The sequence below is a fragment of the Citrus sinensis genome, chromosome 8 (genome assembly GCF_022201045.2).
Source record: "Citrus sinensis cultivar Valencia sweet orange chromosome 8, DVS_A1.0, whole genome shotgun sequence".
Classification (NCBI taxonomy): Eukaryota; Viridiplantae; Streptophyta; class Magnoliopsida; order Sapindales; family Rutaceae; genus Citrus; species Citrus sinensis.
This window is the reverse complement of record NC_068563.1, coordinates 26,300,287-26,310,896: the sequence shown is the minus strand read 5'-3', so window position 1 is coordinate 26,310,896 and position 10,610 is coordinate 26,300,287. Positions and strand designations below refer to the sequence as shown.

The following is a 10,610-nucleotide window of genomic DNA, read 5'->3' as shown; positions in this document are numbered from 1 at the left end:
GGGCTAAGGTCAAAATTTTAAGGCCTGAACAAATTTTGGGTTAGGGTATGGCTTAAAGCCGACCCAACCCTATTAAAAAAAAACTAACACAAGTTAACACTTAACAATTAACACACGCACACATCATCACAAGCCTTTGGGAGTAGAAGACCAATTAATTTCTTTTTGTTGCGTGGTGATAATAATGGTGGGAATTGCTATGTGCGTGTTGGTGATTGCATTGCTAGTCACATATTGCTTCCCATCGTGAATACAAATAATGTACAAAATATTTAAATAATTGGTTTAGTAATAATTTTATAAACTTAAATTATTTTTCTCACTTTCTTTTTCTTTTTTTTTATAGGTAAAATTCTCGAAAGTGAAATTTTTTGTGGAGAGGAATTTGTGGATGAAAATGAAAGTGGCCCACAAGTGTTGGAATAGTTCTTTTTTAAAAAAATGTTTAGTTGTGGAATTGAATTATGAGTTTTTATTTATATAAGACATTTTTTTTTAATGTTGGGTTGTGGAACTAACTTGTGTGTTTTTATTTGTATAAGACATGAGTTTTTTATTTTTTATTTTTTATGTTGGGTTGTTAAATTAAAGTGTGTATGGCTAAAATAGTTGTGGAATTACATTATGTGTTTTTAATTTAATTGCATTGTGTGTTTTTCATGTTGGATTTTGGAATTAATTTGTGTGTGGGGTAGAAATGGTTGTGGAGAGTGGAATTGAATTGTGTTTGAAATGGTTGAGGAATTGCTGAATTGGTTGAAATTGTGAGAAATGAGAGAGTAAACTATTTCGGTAGGGTCGGATTGGGCCCGATCCGATGTTGACCCGATTCGGGCCCGTCCCGATCTAAATAGTGTTCGAATTTTTTTAGGGTCGGGTTTTAAATTTTTTTGATCGGGTTGGGTAAGGTAGGACTTGGCAAAGCCTGAGCCCGACCCAACCTTTTACCAACCCTATGAGTAATTTATTGTACAACGCCCTGCATGATACATGATATTTTCTCATCGCATTGATTCGGAAACAGAAGCCAAGGCAGCTCGCTATTACAAAAGCACCGCCCGTGAGTAAAGAGAAGCATTTCTTGATCATTAGTTCGTATATTGTGTTGATCATGTGTTTGAACTAATTCAACAGCATTATCAAGTAGTGGGTGAGCTTCTGTTCAGCATCAGGACCCGTCGTCGGGTGACGTCTCCTTTCAAATGTCATCATACTGCACGCCATTGATAACCATTTATCAAATTAAAACCCCAATTTTCTGAAATAGTTCCGTTCATTTATGGTGACAAATCAATTTTAGTTTCTTTTGCAAGGCTTCTTTACAGTGAAACATAAAGAACAAAAAATTTAGAATTTATAATTAACGGTTCATAAGAGGTACTTTTAGATCAATATGAGGATCGAATGACCTCTCACACTAATATCTAGTGTAAGTTTAATTTTAATTTGTTCTTATATAAAGAACAATTAGGTTTGTGCTGTAAGTAAAACATAGTGCTGCCTAAGGCCTATACCATATCCATTGAAATAATATTAAATATTACATGTTATAATATGATACATGCATGTGTGCATTTGGATTCAAAATCTGCTTATGTGGAATCCACAGAAAACCCTTGGTGGGTTGTTGAAAATCCTTTAATATGAATAAGTGACTAGAATATATATATTGTTACCTAACAGTAAAACACACTGTAAATATTTTAATTTTGTTAATTTTCTTTAGACAAAAAGATGAGAAGGCCAACAGCATTAAGGAATTAAAGAATACTTAAACAATCAATTCCTTTCCCCTCCAATCAACTAAAATTAGATAACTTTCCGCTTCTTATTTTTCTTAATAGGCATCCCATATTGAAAATCTGAAAACTAAATATAAAAGCAATATAGCAGAATCACTTCTAGTTAGAAACAAAATGGCAGCAAAACTTGGCAAAGCTTGCTTTTAAATGTCCTAAATTTGTTGTATGGCTGAAGGATTTTCTATTTGAGATAAATACTTTGTGATTTTCAGAATTCAATCAAGGGGTTATTGTTGGCTTTTTATCCCGCGATCAGCTACCTGTTACATACAACAGGAAGAACACTCGGTCAAAATAAAATAACTGCTACCCGTTTATTCTTCTTTGAACCCAATAATTTCGTAAGGTTGAAAGGAAAAATTATAATATTTAAGAAAAAGGAATCATCATTGATAAGAGCTGACCTTCTAGATAATTAAGATAGTTGAGGAAGAAAAAGGAATTATCATAGATGAGCATTTAAGTGGTGCCAATAGAAATTTTGGATCCTTTTATGTGCAGTCTCATTGACACCAATGAATCCATGGATTCACTCAAAAATTTGATGTGCCCTTCTGTTTATTGCTTAAGAACTACCAAAGAATTACTACCCTGCTTATGAAATTTTTAATACTTTCAGTAGCTTGAACAGTTTACCAAACATTTAATTAATTTTTTATATTTTTTTTGTCAACTGATTATTTAATTTTAATCAGCATAAAGAATAAACATATTATTTTATAATCATCTCAAATCCGGTTTTGAGGTTAGTCCAATAAATAACTGATGGCAAAACTTACGAGAGTTCAAAAAGTTATGATTAGGCATCCGGGCATGTTTCATGAACTTTGATTATATATACAATGCTTTCCTTGTCATTCTCAAAAACTTTATATTTAATTTCTTAAGAGAAAATTTTAAAAGATAAAAGGAAACGAAGAGCCCAGAAAACCCAATTAATTAATGTGTGTGACTCACGTTCAACTTTTATCCTCATCGCCCTCCATTACAATTAGATGACACATTTCTTGTTAAGCCAGTGAACAGGTGCATATTATTATGAACAAACGCTTCCCTACAATAATCATCAAGTTGAAAGTGTATTAGTTCCTATTAATTATGATCAGGGTGAGTGCGAACATGTTACATGGATAAATATAAAAGTATGAACATCATCATTATATGATGAAATAGATTGCCCAATTGCCACCGTGGGAATTTGCTCCGTACTGTAACCAAAATAATAATAATAATAATAATAATCAATTGCTCAAACAAAAACTATGGTAAAAAGAACTGCAATGGCATTGGCTTAATTAATAAACATAAATTATAAATTAATTAATGATGTGATATTTGACGTTTCATCGATCTAATGATTGTTATTACATAATATATAATAGAGAGAATGATCCTTATTCCCCTAATAGTTATTAGTAGGACTCGTTATGTTGAGGGTAGATAATGATTAAGATTTCGCAGTCCTAATACAAAAATCCTACTACATTCTTTAAAACACTACTTTCAGTGAATTCGTATCCCTAATATATACAGGAATCCGTATCCCTAGTATCTTGGCTTTGAATGAAGCATTTATCTTTCTTTTTCCTTTTCTTTTTGACTAGTAAATATTCATCGAGTAATGATACAGCCACAAACCCTTGTACAAACTTATTTTGTACAAACTGACGTGGCATTAATTCATTGGTTGAATGAAAATATAAAATAATAAAAACAAATCATGTGGGCCAAGTGATATTTAATTCAACAAATCTTATCATGCCACATCAGTTTGTACAAAATAAATTTGTACAAGAGTTTGTGGCTATATCATTACTCATATTCATCAGGTCCAATTTCAGTTAAGAGTGATGATACAGCCACAAACTCTTATACAAACTGATGTGGCATTAATTTATTGGTTGAATAAAAATATAAAATAATATAAATAAATCATATGGGCCAAGAGATATTTAATTCAACTAATAAATTAACACCACATCAATTTGTACCAAATAAGTTTGTATAAAAGTTTATAGCTATATCATTACTTTTCGGTTAAAGGTTCACCGAATCGCAGAAAGACAAAATGAATGAATAATTAATAAAGAAACTACAATATTCCTTTGGCCATTACGACCTATGGGAATTATATTTTAGGATAAGAGACGTAAATATGATCACATGTCACCTTTCATGATAAGGTTACTTTTTATGGTAGTTTAACTAGTAAAATTTGCTTAGCTATATAGTTTTGTTTTGCTATTTCATCTCTGTTGAATATCCCAAAATTATTTAATCATATATTCCTAAAATTTCTATTACTAGCACCTCATATATATATATATTAATTAGTATATCATAGGAACGAAGAGTTGGGGATCAATAGAGTTAACTGTGAAAAAACCTTAGTGTGATAAAAGAAAAAAAGAAAAAAAAAAGAGGTTTTTGTTTAAGTAAATAAGAGTTGATTGTTGAGGCATGATATATTGATATGTACCGGAAAACATTGTATTATAGTAATTCTTTTAAAAGAATATTTGGATGAAAAGATATACGTCCAAATAGGTTACTGGAAGCTAAGCCAAAATTAGGAAAGATACAAAGTTCAAGAATCAGAGTTAAAAATAAATAACATGATTCCATTGAAAGTTAATTTTTGAATTCAGTGTCTTATATATGAAAGTTCCAGCAATTATTTTGCTAATATAACAATAAATGCTGACCAACATTTTATACGATTTGAATAAGTTTTACGAATGTGATCATCCTCTAACAACATATTAATTAAAAACAATCGAGCATCCATTTGTAAATGAATCTCCATAATGTTTCTTGTATCTTATAATAAATTAATTGTTACATATGTCATCCTTCATGCGTCACAAAATTTGGATCTAGGGGGATAAAAAAACAAAAGGTACACAATTTGTGGACTCGTCAACAATTCTTGCCTTACTCTATCCTGATAAAGTTGGCTGCAGCATCTTGACCATTAGCTAGGTATTGCTTTTAGCTTTTTCAAATTTGCTTTTCAAGCCAGCATCATTAATTTCATCACAACAGACCAAACCCCTCCACTATATATATAGATACTAAAACCCTCTATTCCTCATTCTCAATATAAAAAATTAGAATCTCTGTTGTGGTCATTCTGCATAATATTATGGACACTCTTATTAGTCACTCATTTCCTCTTCTGATTTTTCTTATCTTCTCTATTTGTGTCTCAGCCACGCAATTCAATATCCCAAGGCTTGGAGCCCATCGAAAAAGATTTCAAAATGAACCCAAAGCCATGTCTCCATCTGATCAGTTCAAGGATTTCAAAACTTTTTTCTACACACAAACACTTGATCACTTCAACTATAGGCCTGATAGCTACGCAACTTTTCAACAAAGATATGTGATCAATTTTAAGCATTGGGGTGGTTCAAATTCTAGTGCACCAATCTTTGTGTACCTTGGCGCAGAAGGGTCACTAGATGAGGATCTTGACGTTGCTGGTTTTCTTCCCGATAATGCCCCTCGTTTTAAGGCTCTTCTAGTTTATATAGAGGTAAGAATTTGCATTAATTTCATGCTACTTTTAAATATTTTATATTATGCTGAAAATTATCATAATTTTTCTGTTATTGGGATGTTGACACAGCACCGATACTATGGAAAATCGGTTCCATTTGGATCAAGGGAAGAAGCAATGAAAAATGCAAGCACTCTTGGCTATTTCAACTCGGCACAAGCTATAGCAGACTATGCTGATGTGCTCTTACACATTAAGAAAAAATATTCTGCAGAAAGGTCTCCATCAATTGTTGTGGGAGGATCATATGGAGGAAGTAAGCCACTATTTAAGTCATTATTAATTATAATTACGTTGATTGGCACTGTCATTAAATCTTGCAAATTAATTAAATTTCTTAATTTTTTTTCTTTATATATGTTTCAGTGCTTGCTGCATGGTTCCGGCTGAAATATCCTCACATTGCCCTTGGAGCTCTGGCTTCATCAGCTCCAATTCTTTACTTCCATGACACAGCTCCGCAAGTTGGCTACTATACTATTGTAACCAAGGACTTTAAAGTAATAAGCAATAAAAGTTTGATTAGTTAAGTTTTCCTTTCGGTTTCTTTTCAAATAACAAGGGAAAATGATCAAACCCTCCAATAAATTTTTCATTTCTTCCTCATCTTTCAAAACTCTTAAACCCCTGACCATAACGGTTAATTTTAAATTTTTTTGAGAAGATGTAATAAATCCTACCGTTTATCAATAAAATGTTTTTAGGGAAAATAGTAAAATAGAGGAAAACAAAGTTGAAAGTTAATAATTTTTAAAAGATGCTGTTTTGAAATATGAGGCCGAAATGATATATTTCAACAAAAAATATGGGGTTTTGATCATTTTCTGCAAATAACAACTATGATGGATGTTGCAGGAAACTAGTCAGAGTTGCTATGAAACTGTACGGAAATCATGGGACGAAATTAGAAAAGTAGCTTCCAGGCCTAATGGTCTTTCAATGCTCAGCAAAAAATTTAGAACTTGCAAGTAATACAACAAGTCTTCAACACCCTCGTGTTTAATATTATTTACTAATTATTAATATCTTCATAACTTTCTTAATTTTCCCCTTGTTATTTCAGACCATTGAAGAAAACTAGTGAGCTTGAAGACTTCTTAGACTCATTGTATACTGACGTAGCTCAATATGATGATCCACCAACATACCCACTAAGTATTGTCTGCGGCGGCATTGATGGAGCTCCCAAAGGAATTGACGTTCTTGGCAAGATATTTAAAGGCGTTGTTGCTTATAAGGGGAATAGATCATGCTATGACATGGATGAATACATACGTCCCACTGAAACAAATGTGGGGTGGAGATGGCAGGTAACTTAGACTTGATCCGTCTGTTTTAGCTTTTTGCCAGCTTTGCCGGTAAATACTTGCAGCTTGACTTCGACAGCACAACTGACCATTTCTCAGTTGTGACTTAAAAGTCATGGCACATAGGGCTGAATTAAACCCAAGTCATTTATAAATTGTTGTGGAATGAACTTGGATACTTTATATCCTCATAGTGCAGAAATGGGAAAATTTTTATGGTTTAAATTAATCATAAAGTAACAGTAGTTTCTTAGACATGGAAGCTCCACTAAACTTTATTGCTTATGTAGTAATCTATATGTATTGATCATATAATTATTACACGGGTCTATGCGCAGACATGTAGTGAGATGGTGATGCCGATTGGGCATGGTCACAAGGATACAATGTTCCCTCCTGCTCCTTTTGATCTAAATCGCTTCACCAAGGACTGCGAAGGCACTTTTGGCGTCAAGCCTAAACCTCATTGGGTGACAACTTATTATGGAGGCCGAGTATGTTTCTTAAGTAGCTCTTCCAAACACATTCCAAATAGCAAATACTCTTTTTTTTTTTAATAAATAGCAAATACTCTTATATATGAATTAATTCACTGAAATTAAATTTCCATTAATCACTCTATTTCTAAATTGGCAGGACTTGAAATTGATTCTCCATAGATTTGGAAGCAATATCATTTTCTCCAATGGGTTGAGAGATCCTTATAGTACCGGCGGGTAACATAAATGAATTCAAGAATTTATTTTCTTCTCGTGAAAGGAACATTCAAACCTAACATATTTTTCTCTTTGATAGGGTGTTGGGGAACATTTCTGATAGTGTTGTTGCTATCTCCACGGTTAATGGTATCCATCTTGACATTCTTCTCCGCATAAAACCCCATTGATAAATGTATGGATTGATAAGGAAAATATTCCATATTGACAAAAAATAATTATTAGACTAACACTATTATCTTGAGGCAAACACTTGAATTTTTAACTAACTTTTGAGTATAAATTAAGTACATGAGCTTTTCTATGATTTTTAGTTCAAAATTCAATCACACATGTCATATATACATTCGTTAGTTGAATTGTCTCTAATGTATTCTAAAATTTCTCTAGATCTAAACTCATTAATGAACGAGTGAGTTCACTCAATATCTTTATAATTTTAATAACTAGCTGCAACAGTTTAGCGCAAATTTATATTTTTAAATCGTGAATATCTGCATCGAATAACTTTTAAATGTGTGTGACAAATTTTGCAGGATCTCATTGCTTAGATATACTTCCGGAAAGTAAAAGTGATCCGCAGTGGTTGGTCATGCAAAGAAAAGCTGAAATCAAGATAATTGAAGAGTGGATAGCCAAGTACCAAAATGATCTTCTTGAGTTTAAGGAAGAGACTCATGCTTGATTCTAATGATCAGAGGTCTCAAAAAATATATATTTCAGCAGCTAAATAATTAAATAACTAGAATAATGATAAAAATTTGTAAGGATATTATCTTGCTATATTATACCCTGCTATGCATGTGTGGAATTAAAATGTAGCTTGTAACATGATTTCCCATTTTCTCTTACTGTTCAGCAATAACTTCATCATATCTCATTTAAAAAGTATCCACTAAATCTCAGTGACATGTGAAGATAGTTACATCCAATATGCCAAAGCAATGATTGCTTTTGTTTGTGGGGAAAATGGGAAGAAAGATTTTCATAATATATCTTAATAAATAAACCTTGTCAATTAAATTAGATTATGTAGGGTGGATAAGAAGAATTATGTCATACGGTTAGCAATAACTACATAATATCTCATTTAAAACCTAGTATATGCTTGATGGCGGCCATTATTATTAATTAATATCATTTTCTAGTTAACCTTCAATTTGGTAGGCCATTAATGGCACTTATATATATATCCAACATCCAATATCATAGTGGAGGGCCTATTTCAACCCAAAATAACTTTCACTCAATTGATTCTTCATGTGAGTTTAAAAGCATCTCCCCACTAAAAAGAGAAAAAGTTGCAAGGCATATGACAATTTTCACACTTAAATGTGAACTGGGTTACAAGTTAAAGAATAAACAAACAAACAGAAAAAAGGAGAATGGCTGATATGATGATGAAAGCCATATTAGGTCATCTTGAATAGGAATTTTGATGAATGATGCTCTTGACTCTGTCCACTGATCAACATATATATACTCATCGTGGTATTTATTTGGGCTACTAAGAGGATACAATGATGCATTTGCAGGCGTGGCCGTTAAATATATACTCCTAGGTAGTTAGCTTTTTGTCACAAGCAGCTACAATTTGCCACTAATGGAGGCTAAATTGGTGTACCAAAGTGCGCTCTATAAAAATTTGCCCAAAGGTAGAGTGCGCTAACCAGTAAGGTGCACTCAGTAGTGGGCTATCTCATACAATTAGTGAGTCGTTGTGTACTCAGCAAGCGAACAACCCAAATTCACAAGCCAAAGTGAATAAGTCCGGCCCAATTCTAGAAATCTCTACAACTTGTAGATGTCTAGATAATTTCATACTTATGTATAGCTAGAATTCTCTAGAAATTAGTAGATATTTAAGTAAGTTGCACAAGTGGCGTAGAACTGCCTAGACTAGACGAGCCACTCTATAGGTAGGGCATTGCATCTACTAATTTACTCAACACAACAATGCCACACACAACACCACACACCTAGCAACTCAATCATACTTGAAAAGCTCTCTTGTGTTCTCCCTTACAAGTAATAAAATTCTTTTTTGGCCATATTGCTCTCTCTTTTCTCTAGCTTTCTCGCAAGCATCCTTATTTAACTAGCTTAAGAAGTTCATTAGGTTTACTAAACAACTTTTATACTAAAAGTTGTATAAGTATTGCGTGGGTTGCTGCGCAACATACTCATCCCATGACAAGTGGTACTAGAGCTAAGGTTTGCACCCACGCAATCTAGCTCACAAGCAATGACTAACCCTCTGATTCTGAGCACATCACAAGAGGGCATTGTCCATATGGAGCCACCAGAGCCAACTCGTGGCCGCGAGGAGGTTGCTCACAAGCAAGGACCTGTGGTAAATCCAAGGCTATTTTCGTTGATGCCTTGGAGCCTCGCGTCGCCACACTCAAAACATCAATGTCCGCCACTCAGGACACCTTCAAAAGTTTAGATGAAAGGGTTGATGGTCTCAAGAGCAAATATGTCGATTTTATGGTAGCTACCTAGGCCCTCACCTATGAGCAAGCCAACACCCTCCGAGGGGAGTTTCATGCATTTCATGATGAGTTGCTCAAACTTCGTAGCTTCGTGCAAGAAGAGCTACAAGCGATCTGTGCGGAGGTAGAAAAAGTCTGCTCGGATTTGGCTAGGCACAAGCGCACACTAACACCTAGCCCGACTTCCACAAGCTTGAGTAATGTGTGATGCATCGACGTGCCAAAGCCTAATCCCTACAATGATGCACACAACACCACTATCGTAGATAACTTTATATTTAGTCTAGAACAATACTTCGATGCCATTAGTGTTCGAGATGAAGCATTGAAGGTAGGCACAATGCCTAAGTTCCTATGAGGCACCGTGCAACTATGATGGTAGATAAAGTATAATGAAATGGGAAAAGGCATATGCGCCATTAATATATGGGCACATTTCCAACATAAACTCCAAAAGTAATTTGCCCCAAGTAATGTGAAGAATAAAGCGAGAGCGTGCCTTCGTCGACTCAAGCAAATAGGTAGCATCCGCAATTACATCAATAACTTCACTACTCTTATGCTTGAGATCACCAATATGTCCAACAAGGATTTTCTTTTTTACTTCCAAGATTGCCTCAAAAATTGAGCCAAGGTAGAACTCGATAGGTAAGGCAGCTAATCTCTCAATAATGTCATCGTCGTGGCGGAATCACTAGTTGATTACTCTACCCAACCTAAAGAAAAAA

At 33.8% G+C, this 10,610-nt stretch overlaps 1 protein-coding gene across 1 annotated transcript; it reads left to right on the top strand.

The window, feature by feature from the left end:
• Positions 1-4,912: 4,912 nt before the first annotated feature.
• Positions 4,913-8,282, top strand: LOC102628854 (uncharacterized). The gene is made up of 9 exons (XM_006484870.4): positions 4,913-5,340; positions 5,434-5,620; positions 5,731-5,864; positions 6,220-6,332; positions 6,428-6,674; positions 7,010-7,165; positions 7,308-7,387; positions 7,467-7,516; positions 7,924-8,282. Exons 1-9 carry the CDS (start codon positions 4,948-4,950, stop codon positions 8,070-8,072), a joined length of 1,509 nt encoding a protein of 502 aa, XP_006484933.1. The 5' UTR covers positions 4,913-4,947; the 3' UTR covers positions 8,073-8,282.
• The last annotated feature ends 2,328 nt before the right edge of the window (positions 8,283-10,610 follow it).

What these genes read in the sequence shown, in the direction of transcription:
- LOC102628854 (XM_006484870.4), top strand. Translation starts at nt 4,948, where the DNA reads ATGGACACTCTTATTAGTCACTCATTTCCTCTTCTGATTTTTCTTATC. An exon ending in CTCTTCTAGTTTATATAGAG is followed by an intron (nt 5,341 to 5,433) that starts GTAAGAATTTGC and finishes ATGTTGACACAG; the next exon opens with CACCGATACTATGGAAAATC. An exon ending in AAAAAATTTAGAACTTGCAA is followed by an intron (nt 6,333 to 6,427) that starts GTAATACAACAA and finishes TTGTTATTTCAG; the next exon opens with ACCATTGAAGAAAACTAGTG.